The sequence below is a fragment of the Labrus bergylta genome, chromosome 4 (genome assembly GCF_963930695.1).
Source record: "Labrus bergylta chromosome 4, fLabBer1.1, whole genome shotgun sequence".
In the NCBI taxonomy this organism is placed as follows: Eukaryota; Metazoa; Chordata; class Actinopteri; order Labriformes; family Labridae; genus Labrus; species Labrus bergylta.
In genome coordinates, this window is record NC_089198.1 from 23,141,849 (window position 1) to 23,163,799 (window position 21,951).

General features: G+C 38.5%; 1 protein-coding gene and 1 long non-coding RNA gene across 7 annotated transcripts; one reads left to right on the top strand and one right to left on the bottom strand.

Annotated features, from left to right (window-relative positions):
- Positions 1-527: 527 nt before the first annotated feature.
- On the bottom strand, positions 528-19,086 carry mylk4a (myosin light chain kinase family, member 4a). Of its 6 annotated transcripts, none has more exons than XM_065954111.1 (15): positions 18,688-19,086; positions 8,120-8,281; positions 7,681-7,777; positions 7,189-7,561; positions 6,291-6,625; positions 4,899-5,004; positions 4,324-4,417; positions 3,857-3,966; positions 3,428-3,569; positions 3,278-3,348; positions 3,055-3,183; positions 2,821-2,973; positions 2,660-2,738; positions 2,340-2,394; positions 528-2,122 (listed from the first exon to the last, which is right to left on the bottom strand). In XM_065954111.1, exons 1-14 carry the CDS (start codon positions 18,844-18,846, stop codon positions 2,341-2,343), a joined length of 2,064 nt encoding a protein of 687 aa, XP_065810183.1. In that variant the 5' UTR covers positions 18,847-19,086; the 3' UTR covers positions 528-2,122; position 2,340. The 6 variants fall into 6 exon arrangements, with proteins under 6 accessions (XP_065810183.1, XP_065810179.1, XP_065810181.1 ...); XM_065954107.1 differs by lacking the exon at positions 18,688-19,086 and adding an exon at positions 10,746-11,582; XM_065954109.1 differs by lacking the exon at positions 18,688-19,086 and adding an exon at positions 10,746-11,581 and having other exon boundaries at positions 8,144-8,281.
- On the top strand, positions 11,791-16,303 carry LOC136179068 (uncharacterized). Its single transcript, XR_010666347.1, has 5 exons — positions 11,791-11,929; positions 12,628-12,779; positions 12,965-13,093; positions 13,720-13,764; positions 14,824-16,303. It is a non-coding gene; the product is annotated as an uncharacterized lncRNA (long non-coding RNA).
- Positions 19,087-21,951: the final 2,865 nt, after the last annotated feature.

A 21,951-nucleotide genomic window follows, 5' to 3' on the forward strand; every position in this document is an offset into this window, starting at 1 on the left:
TTGTTGCTCACACTGGCTCCCTCAGATGCTCTTTATTAGGCTCCTGGAATCAGTTGTGCTTTCATCTGGAGTAAGAGAGTGTTTGTGTGTTTAAGGTTTAAATAGACCCGGCTGGGGATTATAACATTCTCCCCAAAAATAGTTTAAAAAATGTGTCAGAGATAGAAAAAATGCAGAAGTCAGCGTTGAATTGTGTAAACAATTAGCATTAGGGTTAGCATAGCATTACTGCCTACCTCTTTATTAAAGAACGAGGTCTGTAGTTTTATGTAAATGTGGTAGTTTGAAAATGCTGCTGTATGCTGTTTTTAGAAGCACCAGCCACTTAATCCCAGTGTAACATAACATACCTTATTTGTGATGACGTTTTAGGATTAAGTGTCATTGCAAATATGCCTCCACTAAAACCCTCCATGTCTTTGGTACAAACTATTTTCTTTACTCTCTATGTCCATTCACAAATAAGTATAATGGATACCTTATAACTGAGCTTCCAGCAAAGGAAACAGAGGGAAACACACACATGATTTAAGACACTAATTCAGTTTAATGGATGTGTGCACACTTCACAAATACATGCTGAGTTTGAAACTGCTCAAACTCGGCGAGGACAACTTCTTTTACTAGCACTCTGTGTTCAACAATAATTACTATTGCATTCATCATTAAGTTTAAAGACAAAACACAAATGTAGTTCTAACAACAGTTTTGCAACTTAGGCAACATAAGGTAGGTAGTGTTTTACCAGTGGACCTTCACAGAAGGCACATTTACACTGTTATGTGGGGGGAAAAAGCATCTACAGTAGCATGAATATGCTGCTAGAGTGGTGTGACAGCTGAAGAATACAGTACAATAAAAAAGTTTTAAAAAAGTGATTAATCTGTGTTTAAGGGTGAAGCTATAATGATTAATAAATATGAAAACATAAGGACATGCAACAAAGAATTTAACAACAACACAATAACAGCTGATAAGACATGAACTGAGTGGGTGAACTGATAGTTATGAAGTAAAAATGTTTTTCTATAAAAACACCTGGACAAAGCAGGATGAGAAAAAAATATGGATCAATTCTAAACTGTGGTAGCCTCTAAGTATATTATCTTTTTTTTTTTTAAATAAATAACATTATAAAGTGCACATACTAAAGCTCATGACACCAACCACATACAATTCACTTAGCATTGAATACACAGATTCCACTATTACCATATGCACAATACACATATAGCTGTTTTATGCAGACCTTGCACTAAAATAACAAAATATATAATTTTTAATCTACAGTTTGGTGCTTATTTATAGAGCAGAGAAAGGGGATGCAAATTACAAAAACAAAGAAAATAAAAAATAAAAAGAGGGTATTGGAGTATATTTAAAAAACGAACCATGCTGTAGCCTTCACGCAGAAAAAGTTGAGGTATGTTTCTATCTAACAAAACAAAATGAAAAAAAGCAGCAAAAGAGAAAAGCACATTTGAGATAACTGACAGTGGCTCAATGAGAGGATATGTCATTGTGAAGTATACAGATACTTTAAAGCAAAGGTGCAAAGTAATCAAGCATTTACAGTTTTATGAGAAAATATGATGTCCCAATAAGCTAGGTCACATTATGACATTAGCACCGTTTTGAAGAACTGCCATACACAAAGGGATTCAAAAACAGTCATGAAAACTAAGACAATCTAACAGAATTCTTCCACAGTGGTTCTTACCGGATTGGTTTCAGTCATAAATGTTATTATCATTTTATTTGGCCTTTGTTTCCCTCTTATGACACGTGTTAAAGTTTGGGTAAAAAGGGTATAACTTCATTAGTACATTATTGAAGAAAAGATATAATTAACATGCATTAGACTGCATGGCGGGACTATACACTGCTACATCCCATTTGAACAAATTTTTTTTTCTTATTTTTAAATCTGTAAATAATTGTTCTATATTGCTTACAGTTACACAACACATTGGATCACATGTCAGAAAAAGGATTGTGGGGCTGCAAGAATTTACAGCCTATTCGTCCGTCAGGTGCAGAGACTGAAGAATCGGGTAATTTACATGGACAGGAGGGTTGGTCCTATAGTGGCCACAGCTGGAGACGTCGCATCACTGTAGCCCTGAGGAAAGAAAGTGACGGGGGAGGGATTCACTTCCAGGAGACCACAGTTTCTATACGCTATGTCCCACAGTATAACAAGCAGGCATTGAATGACTCTGTTTGCTGCACAAAACTTGAGACATGCTTCCCCCTTGTGGATGATTTGGCAACAAGCTGATCTGTTTTTCTATGAATACATAAACAAACAGCCAAGAGAATAATGAAAAAGAACCAACCTCAGCTATCAGTCGTGGGCACACATGATGATCGCCGTGATCTGCACATAGTTTTCTAAGAAATTAAGCAAAAACATGATTTATTCTTCATGGGAACAAATGTAAGGACATTAGCACATATGCAGTCAGTACCTTCATTTACACGAGTCTACATCTGTTATATTACTTCTTCTACTACTGCAATATTAGGAATGTTGGAATTCAACAAATCATATCTCTTAGTGCAATGAAGGAAAGTTGAATTTGGTGTTAGGCAATATCTTTTTCCATATTCATAGAGAGAAGTAAGTCATGCAGGCCTGGATTCTTGTGTATTCTACCTTTGTATGAAGGTGATGATGAAGGACTGTGTCAGATAGCCAAGGATGTCTTAAAGCCTCAGACGCCCCCATCCTCCAGCTGATGACAAACACAACAACATCATTAATATGTTTTAAATCCTTTAGCACAGAGGCAGACAACAGAGTGAGACGAGGGATACCTTTTATTCACCACGAGTAGTTTGGAAATGAAGTCTTTGGCTTGTTCAGATGTATCCACAAACTCTTGTTCATCAAAGTTCCATTTACAGGCCAGGATGTTATTGAGAGTCTCGTTGTCGTCATCGCCCAGGAAGGGGCAGAGGCCACTCAGACTAATAGGAAGAGACAGACTAATCATTAATACTGAAAAATCTGATTATGGTTTTTTTGGATGCGTTTGTGCGTTTCCTTACAGCATGTAGGTGATAACGCCAAGGCTCCACATGTCTGTGTTGAACGACACAAAGTCGTAGTTGATGACTTCAGGAGCGAGAAACTCTGGAGTGCCAAAGTTCACCCGCAGTTTCTCCCGAGGTTTATATCTAGATGTGGAATCGGTACAACTCATTACATTTTACATGATTACAACAATCGGTTAAACAGTTAATGCAATAAAAGGGAAATAGCTGTACTTACATTCTAGCAAGACCAAAGTCGATGATTTTGATCTTGTTTGTAACTCTGCTCACACACAGAATGTTTTCCGGCTGTAATCATTAACAAAATAAAACCCTGTAGTAACTGTTTTAATTTAACTTTGAGAAATAAAACCAATATTACTGTTACCTTTAAGTCCAGATGTAGGATGTACATTTTGTGCATGTGCTGCAGACCATCACAGATCTGTCTGATGAACACCACAGCGTCCAGCTCCATTAGGGTGTAGTTTTCATCAATGATCCTGTCAAACAGCTCCCCGCCACCAACACTATGGTTAGAGACAAATGGATCAAATATAACTATTTAAAATCCCAGAATGTTAAGCATTGTTAAAGTCTCAACGTCTTCAGTGTTGTTTTTAAAAACATAGTCATTTAAACTACTGAGACAAAAACATTTAAAAATAAAACTTGTAAGAAATGAATTGACCCAAATTCAACCAGGCATTATTGAATAATTTTTACTTTTAAAGTATACAAAGGTTCTCGATAAGCTGTTTTGAAGGAAATAAACATGTGGAGAAAATGTAAAAAAAAAAAAAAAGGAGGTGCATACTATTCAAGTACAAGGATGATGTCATTCCTTGACTCATAAGCTGCATAGAGCTGGATCAGGCTGGCATGGTCCAGATTATTCATGACCTGGATCTCATTCTTCACCACCTCCTACCAAAAACACAGGCGCAGACAGATACATAGCCAGATGCAGACAGGAGCCGACAAACAGACAGAGAGGCAGACAAGTCAAGTAAGCAGACAAACACACACACATGGACACACGGACACAATCAGAGGTGTCAGCTGTTCTCTGCTATGAGACAATGCATCTTCTCTTCTAGGTCAAATATTTCTCACCTAAGTGAGAAGTATTTCCTCTGCTTCTGTTCCAAGTGGCCTTGTCGTGTACTACTATGTACTAAAAATTGTTACTAAGCCTCTGCTTTTTATATCATGTGGTGCGGCTCTCACTGAAGTGTCGACATTTAGGACTAATCCCTCCTCATGAATGCGAGGGTGCTTTACCTTTTCTTTCAGACTCCTGGCTTTGATGACCTTTGCTGCCAAAGTGAGACCAGAGGAGTTTTCAACACATTTGTGCACCTGACCAAAGCGACCCCTGGAGGAGAGGACGGGGAAAAAAGTCAAATCTAAAGTTGCAGAGTAACAGTCAGTTCACATCTCTATTACCTCAAGTAGAACATCTGAGCAGCCTAGTAAAAAGTGTTTTATGTTTCCATGATGAATCAAAAACTGATCTTCCCTCAGGCGGAGGAGTATTACTGATGGACAGTGTTGTTGCTTAATCGGTTATTTCATTAAATCTGAGCCGGGCTCTGTCTCCTCTTTGAAGACTTGGATTAACACTTAGTGATTAGCTACCAGCTGGCACCAGGGATATAGTTTCACATACCACTCAGGCCTGAGGTAAAAATAACCGCTGTGACTCTGAAGTTATGAACCAAGAGAGAGGAGAGGGGGGAGGGTTACGCAATTAGGCTTTATTGGAATTGAGGAGTTCTTTCTCACCTTTGACATCAATTGGTCATCTATAGCATTTGGATTTCATGTGGTGATTTTTTTTTTATTATGTTGCTCACCCGCCCAGGACCTCCTGCCAGTTGATGGCGTAGAAGTTGATGATCTGGTTGGGCTTGGCAGAAACGACACGGTGATTAAAAGGAGCCGATGGAGGAGGGCCGGTATCTGAAGTAGGAGGGCAAAAAAAAGAAAGATATAATCTGGTTTAATAAGATAGGAGGAACGTGAGAACATAAGAGCTTCATTGTTAATCAGCTGTGGTGAGGCTTTTGAATGAGTCCATGGCTGCTATAATCAACTTAGCACATTGTGCATTGAATCACTATGATAAACATCAACCAGACACAGTTGTTGTTTTAAATTACAGAGGAGTAACGGTGCTTTTTTTCATTTTGTAGTCCAAGTGCCAGACTACTTCTAGAGCTTTATCTTACATCACACTTCTGCACTGTACCAACTTAGCACTCTGGCATCCTCAAGGAAGACTATATGAGAAAGACTGTGAATATGTCCAGAAATTTCACAGGGTTGTTTTACGTAAAAGATTACATCAATATATTAGTGCGTTTGAAAAAAAAAAAAGTTAACCATGACATGGCAAAATGTATGATTTTACAAAATCATTAAAACTGAATACGTTAAATAAAATACACTCTTATTTTCATATTCCCCTTACTCCACTCTGTGATGCTCTTCACTCTCTGGACTATATTTTGCACACTCCTGCATAATTTCACATAATGAAAAAACTGATATTTTGTCCAGAAGTTTCTTGTTTGACATCATGAATTTAGAAATATTCATATTTTGTCTACAAAATATTTGTGTCCTTACATTTATTGTGTGCACCATCAGAGCAAGGCCTATTCCATGAAATGTAAACATTACTTGCCAATGAATCTGTTTCTAATTTCAGTTCAATACAGACCCTTCAGAGTTGTTTTTTTTACACACTTCAATTAGTTCAAATGGCAAATATATCACACTTGCAAATTGTTAAGTCTATTACTCTATAGTGAAGCAATTTAAAATCAAACGGTTCAGTTCTAAAAGGAGCATTTTCTCTTTTAGTACAGTACATCATCATCAACCTTCATTTAAGTTCTCAGAGAGATCAACATAATTAAAGCAACTTTAACAGGTTCTTTGACATTCAAGTGTAGTTTTTAATGCTTTTAGTCTGCAAGTGGACTTTTATGCACCAAAACAGTGTTAAAACTCAGTGAATAAAACGTTTTTTTAAAGATTTATCTTTGCCTCTATTTGATAGGGCAGTGGAAAGTAGGAAAGCAGGGAGAGAGAGCGAGAATGGGGAATGACATGCAGGGAGGGAGCCACAGGTCAGACTCAAACCCAGACCGCCTGCCTGGAGGACCATAGCCTTCGTTCACTTAACTGCTTGGCACTCTGCGGCCCGGACTTGTTAATAGTAAACAGGAATGTAAACTCACCGATAAAGTACCGCTCTACATCCTCCTCATCATCATCGTCCTCCACCTCGGCATCATTTTCTTTTTGCGCTCTCTCCAGCCTTTCTTTGAGATCAAACTGGACTTCGACTCCTTCTGCTCTGAAGAAAGCCCAGCCCTCAGACTCAGACCTCTGTTCGCCCTCCTCGTTGTCTTCCTTCTTGTCCTCTTCCATCACCTCTACCACCTGCGTGTTTGTGTGGTCCTCCACTTCAAAGTGTTCCTCAGTCACAAAGGATTTGGTACTTGTGATGCTGACAGCAGATATCTGGTCTTTCTCCCCAGAAGATGAGGAGGCGTCTTTGCTGTCATCACTGCTGGAATAAAATTGTGTAGCTTTGGTTTATACACTGAAGATGTGGAACAGCGTAATCGGTATAGCAAAAGCTTATCCAACATCTTAGAAAATTAAGTCATGATATCAATAACAAGCCTGGATAATTGAAAACATAAAAGGACAAGGCTTATAACAAATGAAAAAAATAAATGTGCACAGATTGGCTGTTTATAACCCAAATCATGCTTTATGTTTGTATAGGGTTTCTTAAATTCCAAATGAACAGATTTATAAGAGTCAATAACCCTGAACTACTGAATTCAAAGAATTACCTTTTTTAAATTCTAATACCAATATATTTATAATGTCATAATTTGTTTTTTAAATTACCAAAACAATGTAAATATAATTTCCTAATTTTAATATTAATATATTTTTTAAATTACACAAAGATGTAACTTTTCAAAAGATGATAGATTCTTTCATTATATTTTCTGTATTTTTACATTCAAAATAACTGAAATGACAAATATTCTGTTAATCAAATAATCGACAAATCAATCTTTCAACAAAATATTAGAAAGTCCAAACACATGATATCACCTTGTAGCAGTGAGCTCCTTCTCCTCCTCAGGGGCAGCCTCGACCACATCCTCAGCAGAAGAACCACCCACATCCTTTTCTTCCTCTTTCTCTTCAAGCTCAGGTTTCTTCTCTGTATCTGCTGCCTCCTCCTCCTCCTCCTCCTCCTCTTCCTCAGCCTGATCTCCCTCGGTCACAGTCACTTGAGAATCCTCGCGCAGGTAGTCCACCAGGTTGCAAGCAGGGTCGTAAAGTTGTTGATCTTTAGGGGAAACTCCAGCCTCCAGGTCCAATAATCCAGAGCTCGGCTGCTGACCTGATTTCTCGGTATTCTCCCTGTTCAGTTTCTGCACCTCCTCCAAAAGCAACGCCTGCTTCTTCAGAGATATATTTTCTGCGGAACGTCCCAAAACAATCTTGGTTTAGTCTCTTAGAATAGCTCTCAAACCGATTTAGACACAAACATATTAAATACTTTTGAATGAATGGTTATATTTTTGTCATTTTCAGCACCTGTTGTGTCTGGGGGCTTCATCTTCTTCTGAGCTTTCAGAACCTTTGGGCTCAGACAAGGCTTATCTGTCCCATCTTTACCTTTATGGTCCTTCAACTGTGAAATCAAATAAAAACTTCAGCGTTTACATTCTGAAAGATGTTACATCCATTAAAAAGTTGTGTCTTTCTTAAACTCACTATGATTAGCTAATAATTTGTGTCTGTATGTACCTTGATCATATTTGGACTATAGAAAGCCCCAAAGCTAAATTAAAAGGCATCAATGTTATTTCTTTCTCTAGCATCTCACAATATTCAATTGTCTTGTCTGATAGATTAGCTAAATGAAAGAAAGCATCTTTAAGATAAAACATGAAGAATGTGACTCTGGCCTGAAGCAAAGGAAAAAGCACATGAAGTGTATTTAGAATAAAAAGACCAGTTCCTGTATACGTACAGTCCATAAGCACAATAAACCTACAAAGTTTCCACATTTGCGAGAGGCGAGGAAATGCTTTGGTCCACGGAGCTTTATCTTGTGAGCAGGCTGTGGAGAACTGGACTCACATGCAGGAGTTATCGCCTGAATCCCTTTACTGGCTTTATTAGAGGTAGATTTCTATTAAAAAGACAAATATGGCAAAGCTTAGTAGGGTTATATGAATGCACATGGAATAAAATCAAATGAACATGTTAAGAAAGAATGTCTAAATAGAGGGATGACATGTAAAACACAACACAACAAATGTATCAGAAATCAGATTAATAACAGAATGAAATGACAGCGACAGGTTGAACCGATAAAGTTAGGGTCACATTTCAAACAGACTTCACAAACAATGAATCAAAAATAAAACGAATATACTTAATGCGACAGGTTGATTTGATGAAGTTAGATTCACATGTAATGCACAAAACATGACAAAAAAAATATAATTTGATAAATGGAAATAGAATCGTTTTTTTAAAAAGAACACTTGTTTGCTGCTCACATATAAGCACATTTATTGCCTGTCTCCATGCGCAGACTGACTTGCATGATGGCATGCCTTTGATTATTCATGACAGATGGATAGACGGGCGGTGAATTTATAGCTTATCACTTGTTGCACTCAGCAATGGAATGCATAGTCGACCCCCCTGAGTGGAAAATATTACAAGCAACCGTAGGCTGTTGTTCAAGTTTCTCAGCTGAGGAAACTCACTAAACACTCTGTGATCAGGTTCACATGGAAAAACCTGTCTTGAACCCCGGGGGTCTCACATTTGTCCTCTGAACGCTGTCGTGAGGTAAACAGCACAGGAGGATATTTCCAGTGCAGTGTTTCCCCGGTGACAGCTGTGTTTACCGGGAGTTCAACACTCTGATTGGGTGATGGCAGAAAGCATGAGGAGGCCATAGTAGCAGGTATTGCATGTGGGATATCTCACACCTATGGAGGTGGAGGCAGAGGGGGCAGCCACCTGACAGGTGCTGTGACGACCACAGAAATTCCCTGAAATGTGAGTCACACACAAACCATCATGCTGGCCAGTGGTCATTAATCATCAGGATATAATCTCGCCGGAAAACTGAGACCCAAACTTTTACTTGGCTTGAGTTAAAAAATGTACAACTTGGGTGAACAGATATATTAGGTCAAAAACGTTGACACACTGTCTACTAAGATATAAATATTCTTCCATGTCTGTGATGATAACGCTGTCACATGACGTCACAGCCTCTGAGGTGAGTTTGCACCCTCGCTTGTATGAGGTCACAGAGAAAATGAGATATGACTTTAACTTGTGCAACCACACAAGTGATAGGAGAGTGGTGATAACATGTTTCAGGTCTGTAAGAGCAGCACTCAGTGACCTTTAATAGGGTCATGATGTATCTTATGGTTGCATGATAAAGCAAACTGTCAGATATGATTTGGGGGTGACCTGAGTGTCAAAGAAATTTAAAAGGGTTAATTTCACAGAAGCCAAAATTCAAACTTAACAAGCTGATCTTTCCATCAATATATTTTTTTAACTTTTCTGAGCCTGTACTAGCAATTCCTAAAACACTGCACGCCATGTTATTTATAGACATTACTGGAACCTCTAAATCAAAGGTTCTGTGAGAGTATTTTTCAGCAGGACACCCAATAAAAATGTATGAAGAGTTATTTTGAGCCACAGGAAGTTCAGTAGTTTGCAACGGAGCACATGGCAGAGACTTAGGGCAATAAAAACCAGTAGCTGCATTCAAACAAATGGTAACTAGCGATGACAGAAATTAAGACTGATTGGTGATAAAACAGAAATGTGCATTGTTTAAGCAAAGGCATCAGGGGAAGCCAAGGGAGAACGGAAGGAAGCCTGACTCATCACAATTCCTTGAAACCCGACTCCTGCTGAGCTGTGGGGGTCAAAGCCCTCCTAGAACACAAACACAGCAGCCCTCATCCAAAAACAGCACTTCTAAACCGGGCCACTCACATTTCCCCCCTGCCCTCACACCAACCCTCTCGTGCACCGCCGGGGGTCCCCTCATGCCTCGGAGGCCCCCTCATGCCTCGGAGGCCATATTGCTATCAAGTATAAATGTGAGTTAAATATGGGCTTTTATATAAGTGATTTGTTTATTGTGCAGTAGCTTACATAACACTATAAAATTAGCTCCTTAATTACTTCAGCTTCAATCAGCACTTGGCAAGTATAAACATGCCAGATCCCAGACACTACCAGTTACCCCCAATATGCTATAAAAGGTACAGGCTATAGAAATGTTGGAGCGGTCAGCATTGCTGCATGATCATTTTCACATGTTCTGCCAGGACCAAGAGGATCTATGTAAGATCTATGAAACCAAAGTCCAATTGGAAAATACATAGCAGCTTATGCAACAGAGACAAGCAAGAGACTAGATGTTCAGTGATGGATCTTCTGCGTGATCTGACAATACCTTTGGACTTGTCACTTTACATCCTAAATTTTCAAAATGTGAAATTTCTCATCCATATAAACATTAACAATAAAAAGAATGTTATGCATACAGTATGGCTGCAAACTTAAAGCAACGATATGAATGCTTGTGGTTATTTCAGGCTCACCTTGTCAAGCTTCTTGCCTATTGTATCTGTAGACAATCTCTTCTTAACGGCTTGCTTTCCTTTATTGTCTTTGGACTTGGAGCCCTTTCGAGCAGCAGGGCCTTTGAACATCAGCTCCATAACCTTTGAGCTCTTCACCGTCTCACCGATGAAGCTGATCACCTGTTGCATGCTGAGGACCAGCTTCTCCATCCCTTCCAGCTTCTGAGCCTGCTGCTCCGACCGCTGGTTCACCACAGTCATTATGGTGCTCATTTCCTGACAGATCTCCTTCACCTCTCGGCCCACCACCTGCGTCTGGTTCACCATCTTGGGTGGAAGATGGATCTCCTCGTGGTCAACCTTCAGGTTCTCCATATCCTTTTCGATGAAGTCAATGTCCTGAGACATACCGTCCAGTCGGTTCAGGACCTTCTCTTGAATGTTGATGAGTTTGTCCATCTTGCTGCTGAGTGACTCAATCCTGTTTTGGATGAGGTCAATGCTTGAGTTGTCGCCATCCTCTGCTTTATTCATTACCAAGGAACTCATGGTTTCCGGTGATACAAAAATCAAGCCTGGACACCAAAATTAGGAATAAGTGGGACCAGAAGCGTCCGGGAAACAGATGAAAATAGCTTTTCAAGATTCGTAGCCAGCTCTACCCTTCAGTGCTCCCAGTAAGTGTGCAAACAATAAAAAAAACACAAAAAACTTTCACGGTGGAAAAGAAGCGGTGCAAGGTCAAAAATCACCAACCACCAGACATCCAGATGAAGGTTTTAATCCTCTAAAGCTGTAAGGCTCTGGCAGCGCGCAAAAAAACCCTCTCTGTTTCTCTCACTCTTTATCCCCAGCCGGCACCTGCCGCTCTCCGTGCTGGAAATGGTATTAAGAATGTAGTGAGCCGGTGTCCCTAAATGTAAATGGACAGCCTACGTCAGCAGGGGTCAAGTGTTTTGGGTGGGGGCTTGGCACTGCTTGGGCTATGAGACATTTGAGAGCCTTTAAGTGTTAAGCCCACCTCCGTCACTCGAATGCTGGCTGTCAAAATGGTCACTGTGCATGGCGCTTCTTCAGTGTGTGACAATGCTCATTCATACAGTATTTCCTATTCAGATGACATTTACAATAAGTCGTTGTAACAGATGAACATGTCTGGTCCAAATGGTTGAGATGTCCCAAAAAAGGAGAAGCAGATGCAGGTTGGTTTGTTTATTTTAAACTTTTAAGTGAAAGGAAACTTTTTTTAAATCATGATTTCAAAATGCAATTTCAACATGTTCATGGTATTCAAAAGTCTGAAAGGAAAGTCAGAGAGTCTGTCGGTTATATGACTCTGTCTATAGATGACTGTGAATGAGAGCCATGTTGCAATGCAAATTCCCCCCTTATCTCCAGAATGCCTGTAACATGCACCCAATGTCAAGGGGAAAGAGGAAGCCTGTGGTTCCTGGCTTAGGGGAGCTACAGTAAGATGTTTAGTCCCTCTGCTGAAAGAAGAGAAGGCTGACTCAGATGATTTATATGATGACCAGTCTTCTGTCAAAAACATCCACTGATAACCTCGTTTGAGTAAAGGATCATTTTTAACTTAGCTCAGGTAATATGATCGGAATCCATGTTCCCTATAAATCCAAATATATTTCATTTATTCCAACAACAGACATGTGTTAATGTTAACTGTCAGGGTATAAACAGATATTTCATTCCTGAGCAAACACTGAGCTACACTGGAAATGAAATGCTTTGGAATGGGCAACTAGATGCACTAATAAATTGTTACTCAACCTATTTATTGACATTTCTCTTTCATTTTGTTCCCATAAATGTGCTTATAATTGACCTTAAATGGAATCCAGCTGTCATCAAGCCACCATGTTTTCAATCTTTTTGAAAACAGAGGCACAGACTTCAAACTGAGCCACAATGACCCCAGCCAAACTCACCTCACTCCCTTGGTTCAGGCCACAACCTGATGTCAGGGGTGGAGACACCGAGGAAGGAGGGAAGTCTACTTGGCAGATAAATTGGAGTCAAGTAGGGTAAGGGGAGGTAAGGTAACAAACAAGACTAGTAACTGAACTGGGCTGCATGTTACTTTTTCTTCTTCTCATGAAAAGAACCGAGCTGCTCTGTGCAAAGCCTTTAAAATATTCCTGCACTAGTAAGAGTAGATTCACTTACTGCATTTCCCCTTTATTTTTATTTTTCATCTATTCTGGGCTCACTCGCAAAAGCTTGCCACAGTGGAAAGAACTCTGACATCTGCAGACACAGATGGGAGTAAAATCAGCCATCAATCACCTGGGACAGAGACGGGTCGCTTACACCTGTCCATGAATTCCAACAGATGACAGACAACAAAGGTCAATTGCTGCATGTTGTGTCAAATGTAGGGGCATGAACAGCCAACTTTCTTAGGCAGACGTGTGCATCAAAGCATGCTGGATTCCTTTACATGTATAAGCCGGAAAAATGAATGCTGACAGGAATTTAACTAAATGCATTATGCAACAGCCTTAGATTACTTATTTTGCAGCGTGTTAAAGGTCAGTGTGCATGCTAATGATTGCACGATCACATTATATCTTTCTCTGCTAAAGGGTTGGGGGCACTTTAAGGTGATCAAACACTGCAGGGGATATAAACAGGCCTTGGCCTCGGCAGCTTATGACACAAAGCAAATATCGAGTGTATATCACTTACACTTTACAGTGAAACTAATGCCAAAGAAAGTAACAGCATCATGACTGGTACTCAAAATCCTCTCTCACCTTCTCTGCCAAGCTCAAGCATGTGTACACACAGACCGAGCAACTGAGAAACACCGGCCATGTCTACTGGTGCATGATGGAAATGTTGTTAAGTTAATCTGACAGCAAGTTAATTAGCATGATTGCACGCAGTTTCAACCGCACTAATGTTCAGAAATCTTACATCACAAGGAATTAAATGTCCCATGTTTGTGTGTGTGTCCTTGATGACCCTGCAGTTAGAATGCCTACTTACTGCTGCCAGGAGTGGAACTTTTTTAAAGGTAAATCGTTATACAGGAAATTGCTTTGCAACTTTAAATAGCAAAACTCCAAACTTTTACTTTTAACATTTTCCATATGTTATTATATAATTAGTAGCCTGTGGAGTGTGTCAGTCTGTGGAAAGGATCATGGAAAAGTTTCTCAGTAGGCATTGAACACTTTTTTAAGACAGACAAATCCACCAATTCGTTATTTTTTTTAGTTTATTTTGGGACTTTTATGCCTTTATTTGATAGGACAGTGGATAGTATTGAAATCCAGGAAGAGGGAGCAAGTGGGGAATGACCCACAAGTCAGACTTGAATCCTGACTGCCCACTTGGAGGAATACAGCCTCCGCCTGTATTGTTGATTGTTTGTTAATTGTTTGTTTGTTTGTTTGTTTGTTTGATTATTGTATTCATTTAGTTGTGTAGTCCATGTAATGTCCCTCACAATCTCCCGCAGTCTAGCCTAACGTCTTCAATCTATGACACGACCTCTGCAGCTAAAAACGAGAGCTAACACAGTAGTGTAAAAACTGCCTCAAAGGATTGAAATGGAAGAGCACGCTCAAAGAAGTGACATCAAGCTAGCACAACAATTGTTTACAGTCTTTGCTTCAAACGTCTTATTTTTTGTTGTACGAACCCTGAAACACAAAGTTAAAAAACTTTAATAATTAAGGACCAGCAAAAAAATCCTAACATACCGCATATAAAAGATGCACCTTGGTGCTTTGAATGTATGCCTCATATATAGGTGCTGCAACATGGCCAGTCTGACTCCAGCTGTAGACCTTTGCTCATGTCCCATTTCCTTTCTGCATTTGCCTCCTCTATCTAATAAAAAGAAAAACAAAAAATAACAACAATTATTATTCAAATATTTTTAGATCATTTTTCAGGCAATCAGCAACTCAATGACTCGTTGCAGCTTCAAATCAAGTGTTGTTTATGATAGCTCAATAAAGATGTGAAGATTTATGTTGATGACAAAATAAAAAATGGCCTGCAAATAAATACATGAATGTTTACAGTTTATTATCTCCTCTCTCTAAACAATATTTTCTTCCGGAAGGTTATACGGTTGAACACTGTGACCTGCATGGTCCTCCGTGTTAGGCTTTTGTTTGGCACTGGGACAAGGTGAACTGTTAAAAATGGAGCAGCACCTCCCTAACAGAGAACACAATGTCCTGGGGAGCGGCAAGGCGGTCGATGTGGCTACTGTCCAGTCACCTCTTCAGACTCTACTCACACACGCCACGGCCTGCCAGCTCTGGCTTCACATTCTCTTGGAAACTTGTGGGCTTAAATGTGTGTGAGAGCCGTGAAACTTAACTCCTCGTGCTAATGTCCAAGACATCTCCTCTGTTCTTTCCCCATCATCTCAGGTTTTCTTCAGGAATGTAAACACATTTTGCCGCTGCACTTTGATAGACTGTTTGGCTTTAAGGTCATCACTACATTAAGTCTCAATATGTAGGTCTTTCTGTATATATGGCCCAATAATATATGTATACACATACAAGTCATTGTGCCTAATGAACTGTAATAAATGCACATGGAATTCATCAAGAGTGTCTAAATGAAAATAGATTACATGTACTGATGCTTTTTGGCTTCTGACTAAGAAAATCCAAATGCTGTTTCATCCAATCACTCACTCACTGTAGATTTTAAACAGCAGGTGTAAAACTCACCTGTAAAAAGAAAGAACAGAGAGACTTCAGAGCCTGAAAGTCCACTGTAAAGTGATTATCCAAACAGAAATCTTTGGATGTGAAACTACTTGGCATTCAAGGTAATTATAGCATATAGCAAAATGCTATTTAAAAAAAAAGAAAAAAAAAAAGCTAAGTTACCTCTAAGGATAATACCCAACAGCATACCTTTAATGACAGTTAGGAGACAAAAAGAAAAGCAAGAAACAAAACCCGTGTTTTTTTTCAAACTACAAATGTTTCTCATGAGTTATAAGACTGTGTGTGAGCTGTGTTTCGCAGCACATATGGGATCTAATATGAATATTTCTAGGATTATATATCTATCTATAGCCTTAATTACAATGTCTGTGGAAATATCCATCACAATCGCTACGAAGCCAAGTTTACATATTCAAATTGTCTGTTTTGACTGACTGACTGATAGTCGAAAAAACCCAAAAGAACTCAGTTTACAACCATGGAGGACTAAACATAACATCATTTTTATATGAGAAGTTTGAATGAGGTCAGTTTTGTCCCCTTTAACATTAATTTATCTATATGAAAATTATAGTTTCAAAGAGATTACATTCATCTTCAAAGGATTAAAGCATAAATAACACATGAATGAACTAAACTGGCTCAGAGTACATTAAAAAGAGTTTTTTTAAATGGGGCACTGGTGGTGCAATGGTTAGTGTGTTTGCCCCATGTATGGAGGCTTTAGTCCTCCAAGCGGGCAGCCTCCTTTCCTGCATGTCGTTCCCCACTCTCTCTCCCTGATTTCTGACTCTATCCACTGTCCTGTCTCTCCATTAAAGGCACAAAAAGCCCAAAAATAAATCTTAAAAAAAAAAAAGAAGAGTTTTTTATTTTATTTTAACTGCAATTCAGTACAAATAATCTCACTTATAAACAAAATTGAGAAATGCCATTATTTGAGAAAAATGGGGACATAAACTATCCTCAACATTTTGGAAAAATAAGATTCAATGATTTTGAATTTTCTATCACATTTCATGCCTTTGACTTTTCCACATTCAGAGCAACAGTGACGTAAACACTGTGCCAAAGCAATGCAGTAACATCTTGAACCACTATATGGCGGCAAATTCAGGTTTTTCAAAAAGTTGTGTTTCATGACGTTGAAACTCTGCCGGTACTGTCAGGCTCTACCACTAGAGCTCACTGTACCTCTGCAATAGGAGTCTCTGAACTTAGCCTCATAAACACCATCAAACATGCATCTCATGTTTTAGCCGTCCTGCTGCAATCTGTTACATATAGAAGCACAAGTTCATCGTACCAACCAGTCTTATCTTTCACTATGATACTGAGCATCACATTACTGCTGAGGATTAGCCACCATATGTTGAGTTTACTAATTCAATCTGACGTGACATTTAGCTGGAGGATCAGTGCAAAACGTACACTCATAATTGGCCAGATTATGCATAAATGAAATTATCTTTAAACGTAGCACAGAAGGCTTAATATGCAGGAATAAAAGGTTTCTTGACAAATACATAAGAACTATTTTAGGAAGACAATATAAAGTTATATTAAAAATGAATATATAATAATATCTAGTCTTTGAAAGTTTTAGTATAATTCAAAATTAATACACTGTTCCTATCAAATACACTTACTGGCCAGCTAGCTATTATGGGTAAAATATATACACACAGGTGCTTAAATGTCATGTGAGGTTTAAATAATTAAAGAGAGACTCATCTCCATCACTTGTTGAAGTTGTTGTAAGTGGCTGAGAGCCTTTACTACAACAAAGCAAGACCATGCCTCTGCTGTCCTCTCCTAGCTTTAATACCTTCCATGTTTAATAGAAGTTGTAAGCTGAATCTTAAAACTTGTTGTACATTATTCATAAAATCATATGTTTGACGTTAATGGTAAACCTTTGCTTCATCAGATAGTACCAAGAATAACGTCATAAAGAATCAAAAGCACAAATAAAGAGTAAGAAAAGACCCTGCCAGAAATCATTCTAATAACATTGTCTAGATGTTTAATAAGTTACTTTAATGAATGACTATAATGCTATGTCAAATGAGAATGTATTCACTTGTTGAACAAGAAGGGAGCCTTTTATCTACTGGACCTAACAGATGACTCACAGAGCATAAGAGAGAAAACACTACAAATAATGAGCATAACAATGCAGCAGGAGAAAGAACGAAGTGATGTGTCAGTCAACACTTGTTGACTACCCTCTCTTACTAATTAATTAATTGGACATTCCCATGAGAGGACACGCAGATTATCAGAGGAGGTTATTAAATGTTGGTCTTTCCCCAGCTGCTGCTGTCCTCCCTGAAGACAGGCCAAAAAAAGCTGGAAGGATCCAATGTGTATTCAAACAGATCAAGGCTTTTGGTTTAATTGCCATAAAGAAGCAAGCACAGCTCTGTGTGAGCTCTGAATACAATAAATGATGTGATACCCTGCAGATTATACTACACCCCAGGATGTGAAAAGCTTCATATTGGGCTGTGTTTGTGCAAAAACCTGGCAACATTTTTAATGATAAAGGTTAAGATTCAATACAATGCAATAGATTGCAGTTTAGAATTATTTTTTTTTTCTTTTTAATGAAACCTTATTGAATCTCAGACTTACCTTATTGTGTATAAAATGCATTATGCATTACCTTAAATCAGTAAAAAACAAAAAAATGTATGGCAAGAGGACAGTTTAAAATCAATACAATATTTGAGAAAGAAAATAACACAAAACATACAACCACGATACTCAAGTTGATCAATATTTTCTAACACCCCTTTACAAAATATTCACCTGAAAACCATCATGACCTGAAAGTGTTTCCTCAAAATCTTTGAACCTTCGAAAGTAAAAAAACTAATAAAATAAACCAAGTAATGTTTTGACGAAATGAGCCATGTTCTTCTGTCAACCGCACCTTTCACATTTAAATGTTTAAAAAACTATCTACATGACGGACATGAAAGATCTTATTCAGAAAGCTAAATGCACAAAACAAAGATTAAATATATATATATATATATATATATATATATATATATATATATATATAAATATATATATATATAAATATATATATATATATATATATATATATATATATAGTCCAGCTAATTGTAGAAGAAATTGCTAGGAAACTAAACTGTTATGGCTCACATCCTAAAACAGAAATAATGTGGAGTAGAGTTCCTCAACAGGTCAAACAGTGTTTTTACCTGAATCGCAGGTGGAGTGGTTGTTCTGCGCCTCCTCCTGAAGCAGAGTAAACCACACAGCCTGCACCAGAGGTAGGAGGCAACCGCACACATGCTGTTGACTAGCCAAATGTCCCAGCCTGTGACAAAGTTCTCCATGGCCTTAACTTTCCTCTTCATCCTTCCACTCTGGCTTTTCTCTTCCTATCTTTAACTACAAAGGACCTCTTGGAGCTTATGGAGAAGCGTCTCAAGTGGTGATTCAGAGGAGATGACAGTTCCCTCCCGGGGTACCGACCGCCCAAACTTTAAGACTACACTTTGCTCCACAGTCTCTGTTAATTCAGTCATCACTCCCATCAGCAGAAAGAGCAAGAGGACGGCCAGTTTGTCCTCGTGACAAAAGAGTGACAGGTGCCAGCAGTGGGTGTCTGACAGACTAACTCTCACTAGCTTTATCTAATCCTTATATTCTCACTTAAAAGCAAGGCTTTAATTCTCCCCTCAGAAAGTGATTCTGAATTAACTTTGAGGAAAAGTTAATTTAATAACCGGAAGCAAAATAAAGATTGAACACAGCACTGACATTGAAAACTGAGAGAATTATGAAAGGGGCTGTGGTCTCGCTGTCAACACACACACTTGGATGTGGTGTCAATAAATGGCCTGTGCTATTGAATTACTCCCCTAAATGTCACGCAGACTTTCTCATGGGTGATTACACAGTTAGCTCAACTGAGGTGGTTTTACATTCACTTATATTGTTTGATCCCTAAATCATAGCCATATGTACATTGAAATATAAATGCGGAGACTGACAGTTGCACTCACTCAATAAAGGCTCAAAGGAATGAAAGGAATGACATTGAGAAAATGGAAACTAATTCAGAAACACTGCAAAAGGAAATGCAAACATTCCAAACAAATGCAGCGGCTGAAACACGCTGCAAATGAAACAAAACATGCTGCAAAAAGCCTTAACAGCTGCATTAACATCAAGCATGCTGCAAATACATAAATTATAAAAATTTAAAACTTACATATTCAGAAAACAACTGCAAATACATGAATGCTGCAAATCCAGCCTTTTTAACAAAAGTGCTCCAGGCCTGAAGGGGCGCTTTGTGGGACAGTTATTTATTGAGGTATAGAGAGTGAGGGAGACCAGGCACTGAAAGCTTTGTTTAGATGGGAAAATGTAATCATTAAACAACACAGAATAACATCAGGGGATTTAAAGTGAATCCAGCCTGGATTTTGACACAGGGTATGAGACAGCTTAGCAGGGGTTCTGCAGCTTGCAGCCTACAGGATGCCTGGAGCTAGCGCTAGCTGTGGCGCTCGAGTTCTAACACATTGCTTTAGTCATCCCCGCTGACAGAGTCCAGATTCGACTTGGCTGTTAATCTCTTAAATGCAGTTTAAGATTACTCCTGGATTTTAAACTTGATCTATTTGCAGTTGTTTTCTGAATTTCTGTGTTTTGTATTTGCAGAACATTTGATGTTTATGCAGTTGTTTCTGCTTTTTGCGATGTATTTATGTAATTTGCAGCACATTTTAGACATTGCATCTGTTTTGGACATTTGCATTTCCAGAGTTTCTCAATTTGCTGCGCGTTTTTCTTAATGCAAGTCGTTTCGGCCTTTGCCAAGCACTTGCACCTGTCATCCGCCGTATATAACAAAATAAAATGCAGATTAATATTGGAGCATATATTCTATCATAGATACATGCAGTATCTCTAAGGACTTTCAAACTCAAACATGTAACCTCTATTATGTATCACCGACACTCTGGGTATGATAGCAGCATGGCCTCAAAGCCAAAAATGCCTCATCTGGCTGGCAGTAGGCAATCATAGTTATGTACAGCATGTCTGGTTATCTAGCCAGCCACTTCTGACTTCTCCAGCGCCTCTGCCAAATACAATAATGAGCTCACTTAAGGATAGAAGCTTTTCTCTCTGCCCTCAAATGAATCTCTCAGCTGACATGGTGTTGAATAAAAAGAAAACTGATCTTTAATTGCTCACAATGTCTCAGTCTTAGTTTGCTTCACCCTAATAAACTCTTTCTTAAATTACATCCTTAACCCTATTTTTGGCATTCTTAGGTCAATACATTTATTTAAATATTCCATTGAGATTAAATTGATTTATCTAAACTACCATTCATTTGACCACACTTGAGTATTGCATTAGCAAAACCTTCTCATAATTTGCTGTTTTATGTTCTCCTTCTTCTGGTTAATATTGTGCTTCTGAACTCTTAACCATCTAAATTCAACTTTAAAATGCTCATTACTTGAAAGAAATACCTTTCAGAGTTGTGGGAAATAATAATCTTTTCACCAGAAGGCTTCTGTGTTAGCATATTGTTTTTAAAATTGTGACTTTTACCACCCTCTGCTGGTGCTTTTGCAGAATCAAAAGGCTGATTCAAAGAAGATATATTTCTTCTGCTTAACATAGCCTGAGTATCTTTCATACATGATTCATTGAATTACAGCTCAAACTTCATCTCCCAGAAGCAGCGCATGAATTTCACCTCCTTCAAGTATGGGAATAAAGCCAACTTGGTCATGTTTCGTCTGTTGGCACATTGAGGAGCTGACTTCAGCTTGGCCATTCTCCCTGAGAGCAGTCTTCACGGCCTGGTTGACCTCTCTGGTGTGTTTTCTCTCTGATGGGTCTTTTATGTGAGAGGAGAAAAAAAAGAGGTGACAGGCTGCAGTAAAAAATCACTTATTTGTCTGGGGAAAAACACATTTTTATCAAATGGGAATGCAAATACAAATTCCCTCTCTTAAAGTCATGTTTTTTTCCCATTTTCAAACTACATAAAAACATTATAGGTTCGTTTTTAACACCTGAGAAACCTTCAAAAGTGTTTTTCTTATGCTTGGCTGGTTGATCGTTGCAAAAATCAAAATAATATATAATATTGAAAAGAATTCTAATAATACTGACAAAATAATGAACATAATTTCTCAATTAATAATGATTGACCGGATAACTTTCATATGGCTTTATCATCATCATTTATCACCGTCAGGAACGTGCTGCATTGACGGACCATACCCTGTAGTACGAAATAATCCTATTGACTTGCTTTACAGTTTGAGAAATTGTTTCTGTCACATTTGACGCGACACGTTGGTGAAGACCAATCCAATGGTCTAACCAGCAGAACCAGCAACTGAAATTCAAGGGTGTTCATCTTTACGTATAATAGTATTTGTTGTGAAAACACGAGCTACCGCAGATACTCTGATGTCGGACCT